This window comes from Perognathus longimembris, chromosome 11, assembly GCF_023159225.1.
Source record: "Perognathus longimembris pacificus isolate PPM17 chromosome 11, ASM2315922v1, whole genome shotgun sequence".
NCBI classification, from domain to species: Eukaryota; Metazoa; Chordata; class Mammalia; order Rodentia; family Heteromyidae; genus Perognathus; species Perognathus longimembris.
Genome location: NC_063171.1, coordinates 67,565,774 through 67,593,000, shown reverse-complemented (window position 1 = coordinate 67,593,000; position 27,227 = coordinate 67,565,774). Strand labels below are relative to the sequence as shown.

The following is a 27,227-nucleotide window of genomic DNA, read 5'->3' as shown; positions in this document are numbered from 1 at the left end:
CTGACAGGAGCACTGAGGCAACCACAAGCACCAGTCCAGCTAGCTCCCTGAATCCAAGCACAGAGAAGATGTTTGAATCAAAGGAGATGTTGGTGTTCATATGAAACACGGACTGAATAGGACCAAGTGCTTGAGAACCGAAGCACAAGTACTGAGTAGCTCTAAGTGATGCAAGTTACCGAATTAATCTGGGAAGCCACTATATGAGCGGAGGTGAGGCTACTACTTAAAAGAACTATCCCAGGAACTGCCATAGCAAGAAGTGACAGGTAACACACTACCCACAGGGTAAAGCTTCATTAACACACTGGTCTGAAATGGTTGCTGCGTCTTACAGACAATACAAAAACGATGGGAAAAGAACAGCATTCCAAATTACACCCGAGGAGTCATCTGTAACACTGTCATTCCCTCTAAAGCATGCTCTAGCAGGCTCGGGGAGAGGTCCTTCGGTCCCACCATCTAGGCCCTGTGTTCACGCCCCAGGACTGGCAAAAATAAATAAACAAATAAAAGGAAAAAAATCAGAAAAAAAATCACCCTATTCATTCATCTTTATTTTCCAATGTATTATAATAACATACATTTAGAAATGAGTTTCTAAGTCTTTTCAAAGAAGGTACAAGGCAGAATAAAACAGACCATACATCCTTTATTTTTATATATAGATTAAAGGAAAGAGGTAAGCTGCTGTAGATAATTAACAAGAAAGAGATTTTAGCGATCTAGATTTACAGAACAGACTTCTCAGAAATTATTTTTGTGGTTAATATTGGTTTGCTGGTTTTTTGTTTTTTGTTTTTTTAGTTCTTGCTATGATGACAAAACTCAGACTCCTCTTGCCTCAGCTGGGATTACAGGTATGTCCAACCACAACCAGCTCTAGTAAATGTTCTTGGGTTTTGTTTTTAAAGCAGGGAAGACTGGTTTAATATACCAAATACAATACAATTCAATTTCTGAGCATCTAATCTTTAATTTTTTCTGGATCTGGGGCTTAAGATTTTTTTTTTTTTAGGGGCTGGGGATATGGCCTAGTGGCAAGAGTGCTTGCCTCGTATACATAAAGCCCTGGGTTCAATTCCCCAGCACCACATATATAGAAAATGGCCAGAAGTGGCACTGTGGCTCAAGTGGCAGAGTGCTAGCCTTGAGTAAAAGGAAGCCAGGGACAGTGCTCAGGCCCTCAGTCCAAGGCCCAGGACTGGCCAAAAGAAGAAAAAAAAAAGATTTAAAAAAATTTTTAATTAATTGATTGATTGATTGATTGATTGCCAGTCCTGGGCCCTGGACTCAGGGCCTGAGCACTATCCCTGCCTTCTTTTTGCTCAAATCTAGCATTCTGCCACTTGAGCCACAGCACCACTTTGGCCATTTTCTCTATATGTGGTTCTGGGGAATCGAACCCAGGTCTTCATGTATGGGAGGGCAAGCACTCTTGCCACTAGGCCATATTCCCAGCCCCCTTAAGCTGTTTTTGATATGTGTCAAGCTCTTTACCATTGAATTTCATCTCAACCCCTTTACAATCTTTTCATGTTCTATTGGATATAAGAACTACTTGCTAAACACATAATTTTGTGTTTTTACAACAATTTAGATTTTCTAATATCTAGATTCTCTCTTTTTTTTTGCCAGTCCTGGGGCTTGAACTCAGGGCCTGAGTACCATCCCTGGCTTCCTTTTGCTCAAGGCTAGCACTCTACCACTTGAGCCACAGTGCCACTTCTGGCCATTTTCTGTTGATGTTGTACTGAGGAATCCAACCCAGGGCTTCATGCATGCGAGGCAAGCACTGTAGCACTAAGCCTCATTCCCGCCCAGATTTTATAATATCTAAAAGTGAATCTATGCAACATAAAGACTTCTGCTTTGCTGTTTCTCTAGAAGTATATGTACAAAAACCTAAGTGCAGAAACAGTCCTTAGCAGCCATTCAGATGTAATACCTAAAATACTACAGAAAGCAGATATCTTACATTCCTCGTACCTGACTCTTTGGCTGTGGCTCCGTTTTTCTTTGTATCTTCAGACACTGTTAGCTGTGTGGACAACTTCCTTCCAAGGTACTTCTCTTCAGCTGCTAGCTAAAATGTTTTAAAACAAGTAGTTAAAAAAGTTTTAAAACAAACTGACTTTTTTGGGGGGAAAACTCACATTATATTTGAAAGCTAAAATTATATTTGAAAGCTAAAATTATCTTGAGAAATATTTATTTTTTAAAACAGCCCAGGTAACTGACATATGACACTAATGTCTTCCCCAATATTTTTAGAAGAAACAATTGCTTACCTTATGTTTGGGTAAATGAGGGCTGTAAAGAAAAAAATAAGAAAGAAAAAAATTGAAATAAAAAAGTACAGCATGCTTCCAAGCAAATGTCACTGAAACGGCTATAAAAAAAATACAGCTTCTCTGGATCTAATATTAGCCCAGAACATTTCCATTGCTGAAATACTGCCATCAGCTTACATAGTTCAAAGTGCAGCTGGCTACATCCTAAGTTAATCTCATTAAAGAGCCAAGGACTGCTAAAACCCCAGTGAAGCTCCAAACTTGGAAATCAAGAAGTGAAAAATGAAGGTTAACATTTTGTTAATAAGATATTTAAAGACTATTTCACTGACATACATGTTTTTAAATTCCAATTTATATCACAGTCTAAATAGATTATGGCAGGGGAAAGCTGTATAGGAATTAGGCATGGAAACATTACCAGAAAAGTACCTTTAAATTATTAAATTTTAAGGAATACCAAACACATGAAAGGTTTGAACAAAAGTATTTGTTTTTTTTGCCAGTGTTGGAGCTTGAAGTCAGTGTCCGAGCACTATTCCTGGCTTCTTTTTGTTCAAGGCTAGCACTCTACCACTTGAGCCACAGAGCTACTTCCAGCCTTTTCTGTGTATGTGGTGCTGAGAAATCGAACCCAGGGCTTCATGCATGCTAGGTAAGCACTCTACTGCTAAGTCACATTCCCAGCCCAAGTATTTGTGTATTAAAGAGCAAGGAACAATTCAAACATTTACTAACATTAAATCAGACATAGAAATCGCCATGCATACACACATACACTTTAATTCAGAATTTTGAAAATATTGTTTCAAAGGTCCAAAGTGGACCCCGTACTTTTACCATACCCATTTTAATTTCTTGATTTGAAAAGTTTAAAAAAAACAAACAAACAGAAAAAGGGGCTGGGAATATGGCCTAGTGTTAAAACGTTCACCTCGTATACATGAAGCCCTGGGTTTGATTTCTCAGGACCACATATATAGAAAAAGCTACTTCTTTCTTCAATGCTAGGATCAAGGCCAAGGATCAGAAAGCTCAAGAAACACAAGAAAGGTCTGGGAAGGTGGTTTAGTGGTACAGTGCTTGCATGAAGCCCTGTGTTCAATTCCAAAGAAGCCAAGGACAGTGCTCATGCCCTGAGTTCAAGCCCCAGGACAGGCAAAAAACAAAAAAAACAAAAACAGAAAAAGAGAGTACATTTTTCAATGCTCAGTATTATTACCCAATTTACTATAACTGAATTATGACATACTTACTTTTGATGAGTTGTACAAAATTTGGCAAGCTGTTCAAAATCTTCACCATTAAGTCCTTTTTCTGAATTCCTTGGAGGTGTAACTGTATGCAACTGTACACTTTTCCATTTGGTTTCTAAATTTAAAATATTTGTTAATCACTCTTACAAAAAATCGCTCTTACAAAACATTTAGGAGAGCAAAACAAATTGCTGGCACTACTAATAAAAATTAATAAGTAAAGTTACCTTCTCAAACAATTCAAGAGTTAACAGTTAGATATAGCTACAAGATTACTTTGCAGTATAAGGAAACACCATCCAAGAGACTAAATTAGCTAGTAGCATATACAATGTAATCAGAAGAAATGCAAACAGCTGTACAGTTTTCTTGGCACTTACCAAGAACACAATGCAAGGAAAATGATTTTCTCACAGTGAAATAGAGCTGTGGTCAAGTGGTTCACATTCTTTGCAACATCTTTCTCTTTTCTATTTCATGATGTTGGAACTGAACCTGAGGGTCTTGTGCATTCTAGGCAAGTGCTCCCTACTGAGCTACCTCCTAGGACCTATGTTTCACACTATAAACTTGACTGTGGAACTTCTACTTTCTGATTTCCCAGCTCTGGTGGAACTCTTAGATTATTGATAACTCTATTAGTGTGTACTCACCCCATTGTTCTTGTATGGCAGAAAGATTTGCAAGCAATTGCTCATGATACAACCGTTCTAGCTGAATGAATTTCATTGCTTTCTCATCTGAATAGAAAATTTGAGGAAAATAGAAATCAAGACTATTTACATTAAATCCCACTTGGAAAAGCTTAGGTGAGAAATTTGCATCTGACCAAAAAAAAAAAAAAACCCAACAAAAAGGACTTTAAATTAGGCATATCTAAAGTAAGGTTTCCTGGTTTTGAAGTAGATACATTTTATTATAGATTAAGCAGTTACTACTTGGTTCTGTATGATCAGCAAACAGTAGACATTAAAATTTTTAGTTCATACCTAGTTGCTGAGTGTATTTCTGGCAGAGACAACCAAAAGTTATTTAACTGGAAACAACCTACATGGAATATCTTGAGTCTATGTTTTCCTTTGTGAAATTCTCTCTTTAAACAATTTTCTGCCAGGCAATGATACAACTGTTTCTGGTTTAAACCCATTCTGACCCCTTACTATAATTTTCCATCGAATGCTTTTCTCAAGATCAGAGGCTCACATCCTTAGTAACAGGCCAAAAACTTAAATGGATCTTCAGAAAATGTTTAATCACACCTCCACAGTCGTTTTCCTTCCCATCTGTACCACACACCTTTGCATCTTAGGAGGTCAACTTGCTACTTTCCTCTGGGCAATGTTCTAAACGCTGACCCAGAAAAACAGGAGACAAACTCACAGCTTAGCCTTTTATCCTTCCTATGAACAGGTGGTGGGTCCAGATGTCCCTCCCATCCATCATCTTACAAGTGTCCCCAGGAGGAATGGAGTTCTCCACTTTCTATGTGGGAGCAGGACACGTTCCTGTCCTCTCTGTTTCTCCCTGCTTGATCCTGTTATACTAAAGTAAATCCTTTAAAACTTAGAAACAGGAACAATTCTCTTTGTCCTCTGCCTGAGAACTAAATAAACCAGTGCTTCTCAACCTTTATTGCACATGAAACGATCAGAAAAGCTTTCATGCCACAGGGTCATGGCTCTGACCCACAGAGGCTCAGATTCTGAGGCCTATGTACTTGTATTTCTTAGAAGTTCTCAGGGCTGCTGTTCTCCATACTGAACTACAGCATGCACTTAGCCATATCATTTGGTTAAGAGGAGAGAGTTCCCTCTCTGCATCCACCAGAATTCAATTTTAATATATTAACTAAGTTTCCCTGTCTGAAGTTGGACCTTAGTTTCATCAAGAGCTTTCAATCTGTACTTGCTTACCTTCAATCTGCTCAGAAATGTAATGAAAGTTAAAGAGGTTAGGAAGAAAACTATACACTAATAGAGAAAATCAAATGCTTGGGATACATTTTGTTTTTAGATTACATACTGGGCCATCCCAAAAGAAAAGCAATTTTTTTTTTTTTTGGCCAGTCCTGGGCCTTGGACTCAGGGCCTGAGCACTGTCCCTGGCTTCTTCTCGCTCAAGGCTAGCACTCTGCCACTTGAGCCACAGCGCCGCTTCTGGCCATTTTCTGTATATGTGGTGCTGGGGAATCGAACCTAGGGCCTCGTGTATCTGAGGCAGGCACTCTTGCCACTAGGCTATATCCCCAGCCCCAAGAAAAGCAAATTTAGAAAGAGAAATTGGGGCTGGGAAACTAGTGGCAAGAATGCTTGCCTCATATACCTGAAGCCCTGGGTTTGATTCCCCAGCACCACATATATAGAAAATGGCCAGAAGTGGCGCTGTGGCTCAAGTGGTAGAGCGCTAGCCTTGAGCAAAAAGAAGCCAGGGACAGTGCTCAGGCCCTGAGTCCAAGGCCCAGGACTGGCAATAAATAAATAAATAAATAAATAAATAAATAAATAAATAAATAAATAAAAATTGAAGGTCAGGCATGGTGGCTCACACTGTAATCCCAGCCACTCCAAAGGCAGAGTCTTGAGGACCAGAGAATCCTATCCATGAATTAACCTAAAGTGAAAAAGGGCTTGAAGCATGGCTCGGGTAGTGAGGCCAGCAAACCCCAGTACTGTGGTGGGGGTTGGGGATCTTTCTTATACAAAAGTTAGTAAGTGGGGCTGGGAATGTGGCCTAGTGGTAAAGTGCTCGCCTCGTATACACGAAGCCCTGGGTTTGATTCCTCAGCACCACATATATAGAAAATGACCAGAAGTGGTGCTGTGGCTCAAGTGGCAGAGTGCTAGCCTTGAGAAAAAAAAAAGCCAGGGACAGTGCTCAGGCCCTGAGTTCAAGCCCCAGGACTGGCAAAAAAAAAATAAAAAAGTTAGTAAGTGTAGTAAGGGATGACCTTGGAAAAGTCTATTCTGCTTATACTTAGATAAGAACTGCCCTTCCTTTGCAGCTATATACACCCATGAACTACAAGAGGAGACATTTTGGTCAGCGCTGAACCATGGGCCCATAAAACTATAACTGTTACTACAGTGGAGTAGCTATCTTAGCATGTTTCTTGGCAACAAAATCACCTGATGCACTTCTCAGAACTTGTCCTTACAACTCATGACTATAGCTCTTAATAGGACATATGAGATATGAGATGTACTCTATGAGTACTATTTGACTTGCATGAGAACAGTAAGAAAATTCAATAATTTGTGAATTTTATTTTTCAGCAATGTGTGCTTTTTTCTTCTGAACACAAATACTTAATTTTGGTAAAATAGGGCTTAGTTATGGGAAGTCCAATTTAGGTGTGTCTAGAGAATTGACAGGAGTGACTGACATGTTTCCAAACCTTGCTTTCTGTATGAACACTGTCAAGACTCCATGGAAATCAGGTGATCTGTACATTGACTGCACACTCTCCAATATTAAAAATGGATGGTTCTCTAAAACTTCTATGACTCTCATCTTATAATCAAGAAAAGGATACAGTCCTCTTCCTGGAAATAGGACTCCGCTACCTGTTAAAAAAAACCAATCAGAATTAAGTCAATATTTAGGTTGACAGGAAAATTTAGAAGAAATACAGATATGGGAATTGAATGTTTTGACATGAAACTAGGGAAACTTTTTTAGTCTATCTACCAGTCAGAACATGTAGGCACAGGACACTTTGCAGTCCTGCTCACTGCAAGCACAGCAAGCATTGTAGGTATGCTTTGGTCTTCACACAAGCCTGTCCTTTCCTCTGTATTCAAAGACATTACAAACCTAAGACTGAGGAAACGGCCTTACGAAAGTGCATGATGGCATACCACGAGTGGACTAAAAAGCAGAGGTCTGTCGCGTCCTGTGAGGCTCTCCGGCTCTATCCCCACACTCATCTCATCTCCAACATAGACTTTTAGTTGTGTTTCAAGAGGTTTAAAAAGGCCAGCAAGTGGAATTGTCGCTCAAGTGACAGCATGCTAGCCTTGGCCGAAAAAGCTCAGTGAAAATGTACCCACTGTCTTACGTATGAAACTGACCCCTCTGTATATCACCTTGACAATAAATAAGTAATTATTCAGGAAAAAAAAAGCGCTCAGCGACAGTGCCTGTGCCCAGGCCCTGACTGAAAGCCCCAGGACCAGCAGCAAAAGAAAAAGGCAAAGAGAAAGAAGAAAAGAAAGGTCAGGCTAATGGATTACAGAAGTAGCCCAGTGGCAGAGGATTTGCCTAGTATGTGTGAAGCCTTGGGTTTGGTCCCCAACACTCCCCTCCTGGCCCCGAAAAAAAAAAAGTCAGTAAAGGCCAGGTGCTGGCAGAGCATGCCTGTGTCCTAGGTATTTAGGAGGCTGGGATCTGAGAATCACAATTTAATGCCAGCCTGGGCAGGAAAAGTCTGTAAGACTCAAATCGTCAATAAACCAATGAAAAGCAGAAAGTAGAACTGTGGCTCTAGGGGCAGAGTGCTAGCTAGATCTGGTCACAGTTCAGTCAGCATACCTAGGAAAGTCTATGAGACTCTTTATCCCCAATTAACCACCTAGTTACCCAGGAGGCTGTGATCTGAGGACCGCACATTTTAGCCAGCCGCAAACTCCTGTTTTCAATTAATTGCAGAAAAAGATGGAAGTGGCACTGTGGCTCAAATAGTAGAGTGCTAGCCTTGAGCAAAAAGGAACTCAGGGACAAGGCCCAGGCTCAAAGTTCAAGCCCCACGACCAGCAAAAAGTCTCTTAAACATTTTTGCCTGGACTGGCCTTGAACTTCGATCCTCTCATTCTTACACTCCCAAGTAGGTAGGATTACAGGCATGAGCCTCTGGCACCTGTTTGTTGCCCCACACTTTCATTTACCCATTTACCATATATATCTACACTTACATATTTAAATTTACTTTTTGTTGGTCTTGGGGCTTGAACTCAGGGCCTGGGCATTGTCCCTGAGCTTTGTTACTCAAGGCTAGCACTCTACAACTTTGAGCCACAGTGCCACTTCCTCATTTTCCATATATTTATTTATTTTTTTATTGTCAGTTGTGGGGCTTGAACTCAGACCTGGGTGCTGTTCCTGAGCCCTTCTGCTCAAGGCTAGCGGCTCTACCACTTTGAGCCACCACGCCACTTCCAGTTTTCTGTTGGTTAATTGGTGATAAGAGTCTCATGGACTTTTCCTGCCCAGGCTGGCTCTGAACCATCATTCCTCAGATCTCAGCCTCCTGAGTGGCTAGGACTATAAACATGAGCCATCAGTACCTGGCCATATTTTATTTTATTTATTTTTTTTGCCAGTCCTGGGCCTTGGACTCAGGGCCTGAGCACTGTCCCTGGCTTCTTTTTGCTCAAGGCTAGCACTCTGCCACTTGAGCCACAGCGCCACTTCTGGCCATTTTCTGTATATGTGGTGCTGAGGAATTGAACCCAGGGCTTCATGTATACGAGGCAAGCAAGCACTCTTGCCACTAGGCCATATTCCCAGCCCCCATATTTTAATTTTTTAACCTTCTGTCTCTCTAACTATTTTTCTTATTAGGTTGGCTATAGTTTTTCATCTTTAGTAAACTCTCTCACACATTCACTCAAAAATACTGTTATAAATAAAGTTTACCTTAAACAGAAGCCAAGCCATGTAACAAACTACGGTGTTATGATTACTTTTTCTTGCCTGAAAAAAAACATTTTCTTCCAGGATTTACTTTTCTGCCTTTTACAAATTTGAAGAAATATTTTTTGGCCAGGCACCAGCAGCTTGTGCTTATCATCCTATCTACTCAAGAGGCTGAGACCTGGAGGTCTTGCATTTTTGCTCTGAATGGCCTCTGGCTGAGATCCTACTATAATGGCTTCCCGAGTAGCTGGGATGGCAGTGTAAAGACCATACCCAGCTTGTTTGGTTGAGATGGATCTCACTAACTTTTTGCCCAAGCTGGCCTCAAACTACTGCTCTCCAGATCTCTGCCTCCAAAGTGCTGGGACTACAGGCTTGAGCCGCTGTGCCCAGGCTCTAATTCGGAACTGAGAAAAACATAAACCCTTTTACCTAGCCTTTTGAAATATAGGGTATATAACAGAGTATACGCAAAGCATAGGGTTTACAATTGTTGACAGGGATCCTATGTGCTGTGGCATAGTAGAAACACACACACACACAAACACACACACAATAATCCTAGCTATTCAGGAGGCAGGGACAGGAAAATAAGAGGTTTGAGGCCAGCCTGGGCAAAAGTTATCAAGATCATATCTCAAAAAACAGACTAAAAATAAAAGGGCTAAGGACAAATGATAGAATGCCTGACTTGCAAGTGTGAGGCCCTCAGTTCAAACCCTACTACTGGGAAAATAATAGTAATGTTAGAATTAACAAATAAATTATTATATTAGGTCTAATGACTTGGGATTGATAATGGTCTTGTAGGTTACACAGGAGTATCCTTTTCCTGGGGAGATATATGTGCAAGTATTCAGCAATGAAGTGACAAAATGCTTGCAAATTACTTTCAAGTATCTCAGTGGGGAAAGGGAGGGCAAGCAACTGGCTGAGACAGAAAACCCTGAAGTTTGACAGAATGTCAACAACTAGTGAATGTGGGTAAAAGGCACAGAGAGCTGCCCTGGGAATTACTGAAATGAACGCAATGTGCCTCCCTGCTCTCAGCTCGCGTGTCCCTTGGGAGGTGACAGGATGTTTTGTTTTTGCACTGAGGATACAGCCACCACCTGGTTCCTGTTGCCCTAGGTCTTGGTGAATGGGAGTCTGTAGCACCGCTCTGCTGATCCGCTGTCAGAACCTCTACAAACAATCTTTGAGTGGCTGACAGTGAGAGTAGAATTGTGTTGCTCAGTATTTTGCATTTATTTCGATTCTGCTGTGCACCAAGCACTATATTATTTGCTTTTGCGTGCATTAACTCATCTAATATTTTGCTACTTTCCAGAAGAGAGGAACCCTCAAACCACCTGGCTCATCAGTGGAAGAGTCAAGCCCGTACTTTTAAAACACTGCTTTCCAGGAGAAAATGCATTCCTGACAGGAAGCACACCTACAGGACTCAGTAATCTGGGTTATTTCTGGGAGATGGGGAGGAACTTTGAGACAGAAAAAAAAAGAATCTTCAAGCATGATCCAGATCATTACCAACTTTCTGACTACAAACCTATCTCTTATAAAGTAGATCTGTTTCTGTGACAGAATTATCTGCCACTAGAAAATATCATTCTCACCTCCAATAAAACAACAGGGTAATTCAGCCATTTCCTTCTTTAGCCTGAAGGTTGCTTTTTTTCATTCCGAAGAATAGAAAAATTGACAGCCAAATTACTCATTTGGCAATGACTGATACTTTGCTAAATTTGCTTTCTCACTGTTTCTTTTCTTACATATCTTTCCCATACTTTACAACACACAAGCAAGCAAGCAAGCAAACAAACAAAAAAAGGCCGGGCGCTGATGGCTCAAACCTGCAGGAGATTTGAGATGTGAGGATCGCTGTTTGAAGCCAGCATAGGCAGGAGTGTCCGTGAGACTCTTATCTCTACTAAGCTACTAAAAAGAAAAAAAAAAAAGCCAAGTGGCAAAGTGCTATCATTGAGCACAAAAGCCCAGGAATAGTACCCAGGCCGAGTTCAAGTCTCAATGATGACTGGCAAAAGAAAAAAAAAAAAGTGGGGGGAGCCAGGCACTAGTGAATCATGCCTGTAATCCTACCAGCTCCGGAGACTGAGATCTTGATTCAAGGCCAGGCTGTGCAGAAAAGTCTGTGAGATTCCATCTCCAATTATCAGCAAAAAATAAAAAAGCTAGAGGGGCTGGGAATAAGGCCTAGTGGCAGGAGTGCTTGCCTGGTATACATGAAACCCTGGGTTCGATTCCCCAGCACCACAGATATAGAAAATGGCCAGAAGTGGCGCTGTGACTCAAGTGGTACAGTGCTAGCCTTGAGCAAAAAGAAGCCAGGGACAGTGCTCAGGCCCTGAGTCCAAGGCCCAGGACTGGGAAAAAAAAAGAAAAAAAAAAAAAAGCTGGACTGGGATTGTGGTAGAGTGTCAGCTGGGAGCAGAAAAAAGCTGAGTGGGAGCACAAGGTTCTGAGTTCAAGCCTTGAACAGGCCACCCTCCACTCATGCCCACCCCCACCCAAACCCCCCAGTGGCTCTTGCTGGGAATTCCAGCTACTTAGGAGGCAAAGAATGGGAGTTTTCAAGAAGCCCTATCTCAAAAATAAACATCAAAAAGGTAGATTTTTGGCACTGGCTAAGTAAGCTGAGCAAGCACAAGTCCCTGAGTTCAATCCCTAAACTGATAAAAATAAATACCTAAATAACTAAGTACATTTATAGACTTAAACAATATAAACAAATATTGTTTCAGAGATAGGCCTCACTATGGAGCCCTGGCTGGTTCCCTTGCCTTTGCCTCCCAAGTGCTAGGAATGCAGATGTCTGCTACTGTGCCCAGCTCTCCCACTGGACTACTGAAGAAAACTGGGCATGACATCAAGTTTCCCCCCCAATACTTGCATAGAAATTATCCGAGGACAAAGAGAATCTATGCAACCTGTCATGACATCATCCACATGTAGAAATGATACCTCACTACAATATATTTCATTTGCAGTCAATACTCAACTTTCTCACAGGTTGTTGCCACCTGTTCCACAGGTTATTTTAAAAGTAGATGGACTAAAATCAAATTCTAGCACATGTGCTATGAGCAACTTTTTTTTTTTTTTTGCCAGTCCTGGGGCTTGGACTGAGGGCCTGAGCACTGTCCCTGGCTTCTTTTTGCTCAAGGCTAGCATTCTGCCACTTGAGTCACAGTGCCACTTCTGGCCTTTTCTATATATGTGGTGCTGAGGAATCAAACCCAGGGCTTCATGTATACGAGGCAAGCTCTCTACCACTAGACCATCTTCCTAGCCCCTATGAGTAACTTTTCTTGGTGAGGAAGTCTTAGTTGTCCTGCTGAGAGCAGATATAGTACTGCTTGAAGTTAAGTATGTATGTATGTATGTATGTATGTATGTATGTATGTATGTACGTACAAATGGTGCTGATCCTGGGGCTGGTGCTGTCCCTGAGTTTCTTTTTTTTTTCTTCTTTATTGTCAAAGTAAAGTGCAGAGGGGTTACAGTTTCATATTGTAAGGCAAGTACATTACTTATCCAACTTACCTCCTCCCTCACTTTTCCTCCATCTCTCCCCTCCCCAGCCCTCCTCCCCGCCACGAGTTGTACGGTTGGTTTATACCAATTGGTTTTGTAAGTATTGCTTTTGCAATGGTTTGTCCTTTTATCCTTTGTCTCTCATTTCTGGTATTCCCTTTCCCTTTCCCTTCCCTGAGTTTCTTTTGCTCAAGTCTAGTACTCTACCACTTGAGCCCTAGCTTCACTGTTGGCTTTTTTGGTAGTTTAGTAGAGATAAGAATATCACAGACTTTTCTGCCCAGGCTGGCTTAGAATCTTAGCCTCCTGAGCAGCTAGGATGCTTGAGGTCATTTAGAGGAATAACTGAATATCTTTTGCAAGCTGGGCACAGTACTTCGTAGGATGATGGAGAGTTCAAAGCCAGTCTGGGCTACATAGTAAAATCCTATCCCAAACCAACCAACCAACCAACCAATCAAAATCTCAAAAACCTTTGTAAACTCGACCCACTGCACAGATCCCTGCAGGGCTGCAAGGCTAGAAGGCACCCTAGAGCCTGGCTAGTCACCAATGCTTCTGAGGCCACATGGCTTCTCAAGAGAGACAGCACAACTTTGTAAAGATAGACATTTTTTCTGCTTCAGGATAAAAGCTGTTTTCCTTCTCCATGCATATTAAAATAACACAGAAGCCGGGTGCTGGTGGCTCATGCCTGTAATCCTAGCTACTCAAGAGGCTGAGATCTAAAGATCATGGTTCAATGCCAGCCCTGGCAGAAAAGTCTGTGAGATTCTTATCTCCATTAACCACTGGAAAACTGGAAGTGGTGCTGTGGCTCAAAGTGGTAGAGCACTAGAGCCTTGAGTGAAAAAGCTCAAGGTCAGTGCCCAGGCTTTTTATTCTTATAAAAATAAGAATAAAAAATAGTAACACAGAAGTAAGTGAAATAAAAAGTAGGACACTTCAATTCTATATATCTATTATAGTGATTGTTATTACATGGAAATAAAAAGTAACTCTCAAGTATTTGGAGTTTTTCCCGAATGAGTTCTTATGGAATGAGGCTTCCTACTTGCTGTCCTAAAGGCCTCCCATTCTCCAGGCTCTCCCCTTCCAGTTGACCCTGCACTCACTGAAGAGCAGGCTTCTAAATCTCATGTTGGTTTCTGGGGGATACGTGGCCCAATGGTAGAATGCTTGCCTAGCATGTACAAGGTTCTGGTTTTGATCCCCCATCCCCTGGGGGATGGGGGGGGGCAGGCAGTGGGAACAAAAAGCAAACTTGCTTCTGACAGTTTCATTATTAGAAGGTCCCAGTCCCTACCATCACCATCTACTGAATCTCACCACTGTCTCGTTCCATCTTAGTCTTGGGGCAATGTCCAGCCCTGTCAGAGCTGATCTCTCTTCTGGTACAGCTTAAGTAATGAGCACCTGCTACCCTAAACAACCCAGCTGAGCTCCCTGCCTTTCCTTAATGCCACTTGGCAAGTCAGTTCCCATTTCATGCTGCTGGACCTTGCACATGTCCACTCTGGAGAATTCTACACTTCTGTATCTTTGTAGCTCTTCCTCTTAGTCCACAGTGCTGTCTTAAGAGTGTTCCCTATTACAAGTCTGTTGTTTCTCCAGCGATCAGCTTGGCTTCTGGTACTGGGTTGGGGCTCAGCAAGCTCTTGTGGCATTGCTTGCCCTTTGTACACAACAGAATCACTGAGTAAAAGCAGGCCACTGTACAAGCTGCAGCTTATCCAAGGCTCCTATGTGACCCAGTGAGTGACAGGGCAGGGCTTTCCAAGGCACAGACCCAGGGTCACTTCACTCAGCACAGAAAGAGGATGGATTTGGTTCTGGAGAGCTGGATTTCAGATCACTGCACACACTGAAGCTGAGTTTAGTGAGGTTGGAAGTGAAGGGTTAGGATGGTACCTGATGGAGCCAGAGGGGAAGAGCTCTGGAGTCCACCTGCTCAAGCTGGCCATGTATGAGCGAGAGCAGAGGCTGCAGACCTGGCTTTGGAGTGTCTGGCCAGCCGTGGGCATTCCCTTCGGCAGCTGCCTCCTCGGCAGTGGCAGAAGTGGCTGCACTCACTGTCTTCTCTTGTGCTGGAAAGGTGGCATCTTCTACAGAAGGGAAAGGAAACACATGCCTTTGTCAGGAAAAACACCCACCACAGAGGAGCACAGTAAAACCAAACAGTTATGCTTCGTAATAGTAAAACCTCCAAATACAACTAGACACATTGAAAAAAACCACCAGTTGTCTTCATTAAGATTGTGACAGCCTACTGCTATTAATATACATGTAAACCACTTATGCAATATTACTATTAAGAATAGTTATAAAAAGAGACCCAACAAAAAGTATGAGGCTAGATGCTCATCAAAAGCTGGGTGTGGGCCAGCTGCTGGTGGCTCATGTCTCTAATCGTAGCGACTCAGGTAGCTGAGATATGAGGATGGAAGTTCGAAGCCAGCCTAGGTAGGAAAATCCTTAAAATTCCAATTAGCCACCAATAAGTTGGCTCAAGGGGTAGGGCACTAGTCTTGAGCAAAAAGCTCAGAGACAGTATCCAGGGCCTGAGTTCAAGCCCGAGAACTCACACGTGTGTGCACACACAGGAAAAAAATGCTGGATGTGGTGGCACACACTTGTGATCTCAGCACTAGGTAAGTTGAGATAGGAGGATCATGAATTATAACCCAAATGTTAAAAAGGACCTAAAAGGAAAACTACCTATAATTTGACATCCTTTCTTCACCAAATTAAAAAAAGAACAGAACTAGAAGGTAAACCATGTTGCCTACGAAGGAGCTGAAGAAATTGAGTCCTTCTTTTTAAACTATGGCTGGGTAACATAAGAATTCTTCCAGATCCCAGATTGGGAAAGAGAGCTTTCCGAGGCCAGAGCTTATAGCCAGTGAGATGGTTTTCCACTAAAAACAAGTCATTCAAACTTCTGGAAAATCATTGATAAGTGATCCTTGGTCCAAAGCTACTATGCTCTGCCACATTTTAAGTCTCCAGTCATCGGTAGTGAGGCCCCTCCGCTGGTGTGTCTCAGAACCCGGGCTGTGCAGGACAACCCAGGCTGCCCTCCCTCTCTATCGTGCCCATTGCCCTGGCTTTCTTTTCTCTGCCTTCCAAATAAGCTCACTGCTCTGTTTTGCCCCAATTGGTCTTTCCCTCATCTCTTTAGTAAGAAACTCTGCATTACAAACAGATTCTCTATTTTTTTATGTTGTAAACTTGTACTGGCTGTACAAAGGAATTGCAATTTACCATTTCCACTTATGTGTGCAATGCTTCTTGATCAGAGCCCCCTTCCCAGGATGCTTTCCTATCCCCACCTGCTCCTCCCGCCAGAGTCACTTCATATTTCCCACTTCTGGTCCCATATTCTAGTAGGGAATAGAGGAAACTACCCTGATATTTTTAATATAACTTCTGAAAAAAACAACCTGGTAACCTTGGGCTCTCTTCAAATATATCTAGTATAGTATTACTTGACTGTTAAAGTCAAGTTAAGAACTGCTTACTGAAGATGAATTTTGAAGTAAAAGAGGCTGGGTCTTCTCGTCTTCTTCTAGCCATAGGACTATCCCCAAGACATTTGATCTTATATGTGCTATGGTAAGGCCGGCTTCTCATATGCTGTTCACCTCAGTTAAACTCTTCCCGTGTAGTTATTAATACATTACCTCATACCTCTTTGTAAAACAAAACAAAGAAGCTGAAACTTCATAACTTTCATTTTCAGTACTAGAGAGTTAAACTCCTTACAACAAAGGGGACCCTCCCCTGCCCAAAGGTTAGGAGAAAGGATGGAACTGGAGAGACATTAGCTGATAAAGGTTAAAAGAAAGGTCCTGAAAGATTGCACTGAGTGCACAGTGACTCTCATTTGTCAGAGTGAATCAGAGGAATTATAAGAACCATGCTAGAGCCAGATGCAGGGGGTTCATGCCTGTAATCCTAGCTCCTCTGGATGTTGAAACTTGCAGGATTGAGGTTTGAAGCAATTTTGGACAGAAAAGTACATAAGAACCATCTCTAGGGGCTGGGGATATGGCCTAGTGGCTAGAGTGCTTGCCTTGAATACATGAAGCCCTGGGTTCGATTCCCCAGCACTACATATACAGAAAAAAACGGCCAGAAGTGGCGCTGTGGCTCAAGTGGCAGAGTGCTAGCCTTGAGCAAAAAAAAAAAAAAAAAAAAAAGAAGCCAGGGACAGTGCTCAGGCCTTGAGTCCAAGCCCCAGGACTGGCCAAAAAAATAAAAAAAAGAACCATCTCTAACCAGCAAAAGGCAGAATGGTAGCCATGGCTCAAATGACAGGGCACCAGCCAAGCGAATACAAGGCCCTGATTTCAAACTCCTATACCAAAGAGGACATAAGTTATATTAAAATTCTTAGCTCATTAGTCACCACGCTATTTGCGCATGACTGAACTTGTTTTGTTTCTGTCTCTCCAGCAGTAACATACAGTATGCAGTCTTTTCAGGTTGGCTTCTTTTACTTAGCAATAGGCATTTCAGTTTCCTTCACATCTTTTCATGGCTTAATAACTCATTCCTCTTTTTTAACTACTGAATAATATTTCATGGAACTGGTTTCTGGTAGTTCTAGGGTTCAAACTGAAGAGCTGTGGGCTGACTGCAGGCAGGCATTTCTATCACTTGAGTCTTACCCCTACACCTTCTTCAGATAGGACACTGTATTGTGTCTTTGCCTAAGCTGATCTGGACCACAGACCTCCTATTTACATCTCCCATATAGCTGGCACGACAAGAATGTACCGCATGTCCAGCATCTCATGGAATGGGGTCACATGAGCTTTTTGCCTATCTCCACTTCCTGAGTATTGGGATTATAGGCATGAGCCACTGTGATCAGCTCCATGGACTCGATTTTCATAAAGGCAGTACAAAACACACACTAGCATAATTACAGTTAAGTACTTTGACAGTCTGTGAACCAACACCTTCATATAATGTTCTAAAATATTTTAAAATTACATTAATAAATCATTCACAACATAAAAGTTTTCTTAAAATATAAATCTAACTGGGTGCCAGTGGCTCATGTCTGTTATCCTAGATCACAGGAGGCTGCGATCTGAGGATCCTAATTTGAAGCCATCCTTCAAGGCAGGAAAGTTCATAAGACTCCTTTCTCCAATTAACCACAAAAAAAATTGAATAGAGTTGTAGCCCAAGTGTTAGAGCACTAGCCTTGAATACAAAAGCTTAGAGAGAGTGATCAGGGCCCTGCATTCAAGCCCTATTCAGCAATAAATAAATAAATAAAATCAATCCAGCCAGGAAACAGTGCCTCGGGCCTATAATCTTAGCTATTCAGAAGGCTGACATCTGAGCATCAAGGTTCAAAGCCAGACTGTACATGAAAGTCCATGAGATTCTACCTCCAATTAACTACCAAAAAGGCTGGAAGTAGAATTGTCATCTCAAGGGCTGGGGATATGGCCTAGTGGCAAGAGTGCTTGCCTTGAATACATGAAGCCCTGGGTTCAATTCCCCAGCACTGCATATACAGAAAATGGCCAGAAGTGGTGCTGTGGCTCAAGTGGTAGAGTGCTATCCTTGAGCAAAAAAGAAGCCAGGGACAGTGCTTAGGCCCTGAGTCCAAGGCCCAGGACTGGCAAAAAAAAAAAAAAAGAAAAAAAAGAATTGTCATCTCAACTGGTAGAACAACAGCTTTGAGCTAAAATACTAAGAGAAAGTGCCCTGGCTTTGAGTTCACATTCAGGGCTAATTTTATTTTGTACTAAAATTCCTTATAATATGTAAATGTTTTCTATTAAAGATATATTTATAGTTAAAAAAACAATATGAAAATGTGAGCTGCCAACCTTTAATTTCTCCTTTCTTATGAATTTCCCTTCTCTAACTGGAAGACTTTGTTGCCATGTGTGTTGTCTGACTTCCCGTCTCTGTCAGACCCAAATGAACTATCATTAAAACTATCCATTCAGCAACACAGTGGTGCTATTTATGTTTTATAGACAGTGACAAGCAAATTCATGAGTCCCAATTTAGCTTAACACCTGTCAACTTTATCAAGCTTTAAATGAGGATTATGGTTTTACTTTTTTTTTTAAGAGCTACAAAAGTAGCTTTAGTCATATGTGGAATATATAAACAAATTCATGAAACTGGTGAGTATAACAAATGTGTAGGATACAAATATACAAAAACCAATTACATCATTATATACTTAGAAAACAATTATAAATGAAATATATAAATTATACATGAAATTTCTGCAAATATTGGTGAAATAACCTAAATGCAACAAAAACAAATCTACATGTTGTTCTCAGGGTCCAGCTTGTTTTAAAAATTGTTTGTAACAATATTGGACTAAGAGACTGGGAGCTTATCCTTGGTTCATTTACTTGTTTCATTAAAATCATCTTGTACCTAAATCATGTGTTGGTTCTGACAAATAATCAGCTCAGAATATACTTCTGGCCATGTCAAGAATTATTCTGTAGAGCAATACAGAATACTTTATCTTAAAACATTAGGAATAGAAGCTGACATCCCTCTAATGATCTAGCATGGTCACCCACCTGAGAACAGCTAAGAGATACAACCACTTCACATTGTGCTAGGGAGAATGATGTGACGTGAATTAAAGGCAGAACCTTATAGTTGTACTTCAGGTAGGATGTGATCAGGAGAATGAACACTTGCCACAAGGTGGGGAAGATGTTCTAAGAAGACAGCAAAGCCTAGGGACAGACAGTGGTAATGATTTTATGTCAGATGACAAGCTAAGCTGATGGGGGTTCTGGGATGGGAACGGATCCCCCAAGATTTGATGCATTTCAAACATTACACTACCACTTGGAGTCTAGGTACTTTAGTTGATGCTGTCCCCTCTGCCTGAGTGGGGATCAGCTCTGTGAGTCACCACTGCAACTTCAGGGCTTAACAGTGCATGACACTGAGCAAGTACAAAGAGTTCCCAGAGAGAGAAGTTGTTGGTATATACCATAGAGGATAGCAAACCCACATGCACTATGTCACAAAACAGGATGAAACAAGTCTCAAAACGCAACATGAAGTAACTGAAATTCACCAAAGCTGTGAGAGTGTGGCCTCTGAATTCAGGCTGCCTGGGCCTGAGTACCCCCCCCCCCCCAAACATACTGCTTTCTAGCTCTGTGACTCTGGGCAAGCTAGTCTCTAACCCTTAACTTCCCCATATGTTAAATTAAAATGGGAAGCTGCTTTCTTACCATATGGACTCTGCTAAAAGTACGTTGAAATAAATATAAGTAGAAAGCTCTTCTACTTACTCACAGTTCTGTTACTTTGCAATATGAGCTTGAGTTGTGTGAAAAAGGCTATTGGTTGCTTTTATAAAAATACTTCCTTTAATCAAAGTACTGATGAGGGTGGAGTGAGGCTTTCACTGAATTGAGGCTTGATTTATAAGAAATCTGAGTCTCACTCTCAGTCAGAGACAACTGTGGAAATCACCCAGCTCCACCTCTTCCCTTGGGTGTGAACCACCACCTCTTCTGGGCTCATGTTTTGTCTTGCTGAGACTAAGGCAACGACTGCTGGCAGAAATGTGGCTACCTACACACTCAGAGGTAAAGTATGTTAGTAAGGGTTCTGAGACAAATTCTGGCAAGCCAATATAAAACACACTTTAAAATTAAGCAAAAGTGAGACAGTATGGTGTAACAATTAGAGAGAAACTTAAGTCAGCTTGCCTGGGATCAAATCCTGAGGCAGTCACTTATTGAGTGGGATAACTGATCCTTCCGTGCTTTAGCTTCTTTCTCCAGAAATTGGGATTACTAGAGAAATGCCTTGTAAGATTACAGGAAATAGTCCATACAAGCACATATGCATAGCTGGATTATAGTAAGTATTCAACACACGGCATATACAGTATACATCAGCAAATAACTATATGGCTGGCATGTCACTTTCAAGAACTTGGGTTAAAGTTGGGTAAACTCAATCCTCAATCCCTATTTGTCCCTAATACTGAGAGGGTAAAGCATTTTTATGATTATAATTTTAAAACACAACCTAATATTTAACATTTTAACCATTTTGAAGTCTGAAAAGTAGGGAACTAAGCATATCATAATGATATGCTGCCATCAGCCATATCCACTCCCAGAACATTTCAGTGTGCCAAGCAGAGAGTCTGTCCCATTAAGCAGTGCCATCCTCTCCTTAGCCAGCCCTGGGACTGTCTATTCCTATTTCTATCTCTATGAATTTGCCCACTCTAAGAACTTTACATGCATGGAATGATGTAGTATTTGTCTTTTTGTGTGTAGCACGTGGCTTATCCACACTGCAGTATTCATCGTTGCCTCATTCCCTCTAAAGCGGGATCATATTTAGAGCATACACATACCACGTTGCCTGTCTAGTCTTCTGTCAGTGATGTCTACATTGTGTGTGCTTTTGGCTGCCATAGTTATATCAGCTGTGAAACAGGGTGTACAAGTCCTCACTTTCAGTTCGTTTCAGTGAATAGCTAGAAGTTGAGTGGTTGGATTAGACAACACTAATTCTATGTTTAACTTTGCAGGAACTGCACAATATTTTTTATGGATATGTATGAGTGAAAATTTCTCAACCACTGTCTTAGACTTTAATATCTGTTTTTTCTCTACTTCTAAAACATATATACTATTATTTTCCCCGGATTAATTGAAGTTTCTATATCAGTGGCATTCTTATATGAAAGATGCTACTGTACGCAGACATAATGTTCTTTCTACTTAATTCCAAGCCTATGGGCATAATCCTTACTACTGAAGCCTTATTCAAAGGCCATGGGGGACATAGGCAAAATGGCGGCTCCTAATTCCATGTCTCACAGAAATACCAAGAAATAATCAGAATGGTCAGAACTCTGGTAATAATAATAATAATATTAATAAATATTGCTAAATTAGGAAAAAAGAGAGTTCAAAAATGGTCAGAAGGTTTTGTGGTGTTTTTCCTTGCCCTGTCCACAGCTGGACAGCAGTCTTGAGGGCAGGAGCCAGCTGTAGGAAACCCTGGCCCCTGGGTGCAAAGACGACAGTGTAGATGTAGCTGCAAATCACTGTGTGTGTATAATCTAACGTGTTTGTCTATCTAAAGGACGGACAGGCTTGCCTCTGTGTTGCCTAATTCAAAAGTCATTCAGAGCAGAAAAATATCAGGTATTGCTGGGAAATTCTGTAAAAATTATGATTCAGTCCTAAGATGTCAGAGGAAAGCCAGGCATGACAGTAGCCATCTGTATTCCCAGCAATTGTGCACTGGCAGGAGGATCTTGAGTTGTCAGCCAGCCAGGTAAGAGCCTGTGTCAGAAAAGAAAAAAAAAATACCTGAAAACCCGGAAAGTGGGGAAGGAAGTTTCCTTGGGAAGGGCGTGTATATATGGGGAAGTTAAGCAAGCACACACTAGTGCAGGATAGGATGAGTGCTTAGCAAAAACTGGAGAAGACCCTGAACTTTTGCCACTGGGTGGTCTCCAGCTGATCAAGCAGAGGTTGTTGCAGCTTGTGCTGAAGGAACTTCAGCACACCTGGAATCCACAGAGACTGAGGAACATGGTCTAAGACTCCAGCAATCCTGAACAGCCAGCCCTGAGCACCCAGAAGGAGCTCATTTCCAGAGCTACAAATCTGCTCAACAACAAAAACTACTATACCCAGGACATAGAAGTGGTGTTAGTACAGCCCATTCAAGCACAGAAACCCAATAGCAGAAAATACCCCCTCAGAAGCAAAAAACCGAACAAAGTATCTCAAAGCTAGGTGCTTGCTGGTCGCTTATGAGGCTGACATCTGAAGAACTCAATACGGAGCCAGATTAGCAGACAAATCTGAGGGACTCTTATCTCCAACTAGCCAGCGAAAACCTGGAAGTAGAGATGTGACTCAAGTAGCAGAGCACTAGTCTTCAGTGATAAAGCCAAGCAAGAGGACAAGGCCCTGATTTCAAGTCTCAGTAATGGTACTCCTCCTGTCCTCTGCCCAAGAAAAAAAGTCTTAAATATGCTTAAAAGCTTTTCCATGGGAAAAGAACTAGAAGATATTCAGGGAACAATAATGAATAAAATGGGAATATCAATAAACAGAAATTATAACAAGGAATGTTTAATATATGCAAAGACCATCTTTGGGGTGATAAAAGGTTTGAAAACAGTGTTGACATCTACATAGTATTATTAATGTAAATAATGCCCCTACACTGTATGCTGAAATGGCACGTATGTTACACTGGGAAGAAAGGAATAAAGAAAAAACAAAAGCAATGTCTTCATCCTGTGACTTTTTGTCCTACTCTGAGTGTTTGTATAAATGAGTTCTTCAAGCCACCCTGGCCAGGAATTCTGTGGAAGCCAGATGAAGTGCCAATATGAACACATTGTTCTACTCGTCCCCATTGCTGGGGTCTGTGCTGTGCTCCTTGTCCCCAGATTTCCTCACTCTCAAGTTGTTCTTTCTCCTGTGTGTATCATCCTGATGTTTGTGCTTAGGGCCTGAGCACTGTCCTTGGCCTTTTGTGCTCAAGGCAAATGCTCGGGCACTTAAGCTACAACTCCATTTCCAGCTTTTGAGGGGTGGTTAATGGGACTTTCCTGTCTGGGCTGTCTGCAAACTATGATCCTCAGACCTCAGCCTCCTGAGTAGTTAGGATTCCAGGCATGAGCCATCGGTGCCTGCTTTCCATTTGTTCTTTTTTTTTTTTTTGTGGCCAGTCCTGGGGCTTGGACTCAGGGCCTGAGCACTGTCCCTGGCTTCTTTTTGCTCAAGGCTAGCACTCTACCACTATGAGCCACAGCACCACTTCTGGCCATTTTCTGTATATGTGGTGCTGGGGAATTGAACCCAGGGCCTCATGAATACGAGGCAGGCACTCTAGCCACTAGGCCATATCCCCAGCCCCCATTTGTTCTTAATGTAGAAAACAGGAGAGTGCTTACAGTGAAATATCTTCAACCAATGTCTAAACACATTCAAGTGGCAAAGAGGAAATATCCCGTCCTTCTCCTTAATTCTGGACACTAGTATTACAAGTGCAATAAGTTAAAAAAAAAAAAAGAGCCAAGTCCCTCTGACCTAGCCCAGGTCAAAGGATACATTATGTAATTGCTGGGTGATCAGCAGCTCCACGTGGCACAGCTCCTCCTGTGCCCTCAGGCTGCAGCCTCTGAGCCCAGGGAGGACTCTACGGTTAGAAGCTGAGGCTGGCATCAGGCGTGTGCTGCCTATGAACTCTGGGCCACAGACCCCAGTTAGCCTACCACGTCATGGAGACAAAGGATACAGTAGTGATGTTCTGTTCTTTGGGATCCTGGTTCCACCCTACCCGACACTGGCGTAAGGTGGAAAGACACAAACAGCTTCTGGGGTTAACAGATTGTAGGTGGCATCTTAAAAGAGACCCGAGGTTACTTTAGGTGACATCTTGAAGCTGACCGAGAATACTATTTTCAGTGAAGGCTGAAAGACACCCACTTGTGATCTTAAGTGATCTTAAGTGCTGTCTGAGCCGATTTCAAAGCAACGTGTATGCCTTCCAAGGACACTCCCTATTTTCCTCTCTGGCAGGTATCACTAAGGGCATTTTTCCTGGGCAGCAAACTCTCTTGACTGACTGCTCTGCTGAGCTCTTAAAAAGGCAAGGCTCTTTAAAAAGTTTCTGCACAGCTAAGGACATAGCCACCAAAATAGAAAGACAGCCAACGATATGGGAAAGGATATTTACCAGCACAGCAACAGACAAAGGCCTGATATCTGTCATCTACAGAGAACTCAAAAAACTAAGCCCCTCCAAGCCCAATAAACCTATTAGGAAATGGGCAAAGGAGCTAAAGAGAGACTTCACAAGAGAAGAGATAAAAATGGCAAAGAAACACATGAGGAAATGCTCAACATCCCTGGTAGTAAAGGAAATGCAAATAAAAACAACCCTGAGATACCACCTCAACCCAGTTAGAATGGCCTATACTCTGAACTCAGGCAACAACAAATGCTGGAGGGGGTGCGGGGAAAGAGGAACCCTTCTTCATTGATGGTGGAAGTGCAAATTAGTACAACAACTTTGGAGAACAGTATGGAGGTTTCTCAAAAAGCTCAATATAGACCTACCCTATGACCCAGCCATACCACTCCTAGGCATCTATCCTAAACAGCAAAACCCAAGATATCAAAAAGACATTTGTACTTCCATGTTTATCACGGCACAATTCACAATAGCCAAAGTATGGAAACAACCCAGATGCCCCTCCACAGACGAATGGATCCAAAAAATATGGTACTTATACACAATGGAATACTACATAGCAATTAGGAATGGTGAAATATTGTTATTCGCAGGGAAATGGTCAGAACTCGAACAAATAATGTTGAGCGAGACAAGCCTAGAACACAGAAAACAAAGGGGCATGATCTCCCTGATATATGACTGTTAACAAAGGGAGGCGGAGAGACAGTAGAGACCAAGTCTGTGAAACCAAAAACTGCTTGTCAAATAGTATTCTCCACAGGATTGGGGCAGCGACCCAACAGTATGTAACTAAAACCAAACAATTACTCAACATATAAAGGTCAAAAATTGACCTCTCAGGGGAATACAATAGCTCAAAAGCTAGGTATGTACGTTCATATAAGACTACTGTCGACATATGGTCTAATATCGACATTACATTTAAAGCCCTAGGCGAACTTTCCTGGGCGTGGCCATGTGGCTACTGTATATGTTCTCGATACATTGTATATTGTATATATGTCTACCTGACCTAGAGAAGAGATAGAAAAACAGGACGTAAGATATCACAAGAAATGTACACACTGCCCTACTATGTAACTGTACCCTTTTTGCACAACACCTTGTCAAAAAATTTGTGTTCAATTAATAAACAAAAAGGCAAGGCTCTGGTAAACTTCACTAGAAACCAACAACTCATTAAACCACAGCTTAAATCTGTGAGCCCCTTTTAGAACTTAATTTAAGCACTATTCCCACTAGTCTGACTATCTTTAATCCAAAGATAGTATGCTTTTTCTCCTTGTGCCTAAAAGGAGGTAATGTCAGTAATTAGTATGAAGGTCTTTTTTGCTGTTGTTGTTGTTGCTGTTTTGCTAGGGCTTGGGCACTCTCCCTGAGCTTCTTTTTGCTCAAGGCTAGCAGTCTACCAAGGGGCCATTGTGCCACTTCCAGCTTTTTCTGTTTATGTAATACTGAGGAATTGAACCCAGGGCTTCATGCATGCTAGGCAAACACTCTACCACTAATCCACATTCCCCACCACCAGTATTAAGGTTTTAAAATCAACATTTAGATTTTACAAACTGGACTTGAAAAAGCAAGATGAGTGTCATGAAACCCCAAAGGAACCTAACAAATGAACTGTCGTGAAGAAGAGCCCCACAGCCCAGGCAGGCCAATGGGTGCGTCTGCCTCTCAGTTCTTCGGGAGTAAAAGCAGGTACCCGCCCGCTGCCAATCACACCCTTCACCTCCTGGCCTGCCAACCATTCCTCCAGTTCTGTCACTTTCTAGAGCTTGCTCCAGGCTGTTTTCATTTCATATTCAAGGCACAACCAGTCCACATAAGTAGTGCTGTGATTTAGACTCTAAATTATGTAGAACATGGCAATTAGCACTGATGTTTGGAATCCCCAATTTTCCTTTTAGAAATTGGATTTGATGCTTTTACACTTTAACACATTTTCTTAAAAACTAAAAAGAAAAGCAAGGGATTTGCCCAAGCATGCATTTTGTTATGCTAATTCTTTCTTTCTTTATATTTGTGTGCCAGTCTTGGGGCTGAACTCAGGACCTGGGTGCTGTCCCTGACCTTTTGTGTTCAAGGTAGCATTCTACCACTTGATACACAGCTCCACTTTTGTGTGTGTGTGTCTGTGTGTGTGTGTGCGTGTGTGTGCTTAATTGGAGGTAAGAGTCTCACAGATTTTTCTGCTCAGGCTGGCTTCAAACCATGATCCTCAGGTCTCAGCCACCCCAGTAGCTAGGATTACAGGAATAAACCACCAGTGCCCAGCAATGAAAAGTATTTCAAATGTTCAAACGAGTTAAACCTTTAGGCTCCTCTCCTGAGAATATTCTCAGATTCTATCTGCGAAAGCCTGGAGTCTTGTATAAGTTAATACCGAAATATGCTTAAACAGCTTTAAAAACAGGACATAAAATATTCCATTGTCTTTAAACAGCTTCATCTATGTTTATATGTAACTGTATAGATTCTCATAAGCTTGGAGTGTTAATTTCTTGATTTTTTTCATATATATAGAATATCACACTTCTAAAAATACATCAGGCCCCTTCCATGTTCAGAAGAGGATGACTCTACCCACAAATTTGGTTTAAGATTGTTTTTACCTACTTAAACATATGAAATCTAAAACATAAAAGCGTCCATAGACCCATTAGAGATGATACAACAAGTTTTAAAGGAGATTATCTCTATGGCTATCTCTGTT

At 41.7% G+C, this 27,227-nt stretch overlaps 1 protein-coding gene across 3 annotated transcripts in view; it reads right to left on the bottom strand.

The window, feature by feature from the left end:
- Nucleotides 1-27,227, bottom strand: part of Cnst (consortin, connexin sorting protein) — a 67,703-nt gene that overhangs the window by 18,919 nt on the left and 21,557 nt on the right. For all 3 annotated transcript variants that reach the window (XM_048357517.1, XM_048357516.1, XM_048357515.1), the window contains exons 3-8: nucleotides 14,651-14,844; nucleotides 7,083-7,113; nucleotides 4,204-4,290; nucleotides 3,551-3,665; nucleotides 2,292-2,313; nucleotides 1,990-2,086 (exon numbers count right to left, since the gene is read on the bottom strand). In XM_048357517.1, coding sequence (XP_048213474.1) covers nucleotides 1,990-2,086; nucleotides 2,292-2,313; nucleotides 3,551-3,665; nucleotides 4,204-4,290; nucleotides 7,083-7,113; nucleotides 14,651-14,844 — 546 coding nt within the window. The remainder of the gene's footprint in view (nucleotides 1-1,989; nucleotides 2,087-2,291; nucleotides 2,314-3,550; nucleotides 3,666-4,203; nucleotides 4,291-7,082; nucleotides 7,114-14,650; nucleotides 14,845-27,227) is intronic.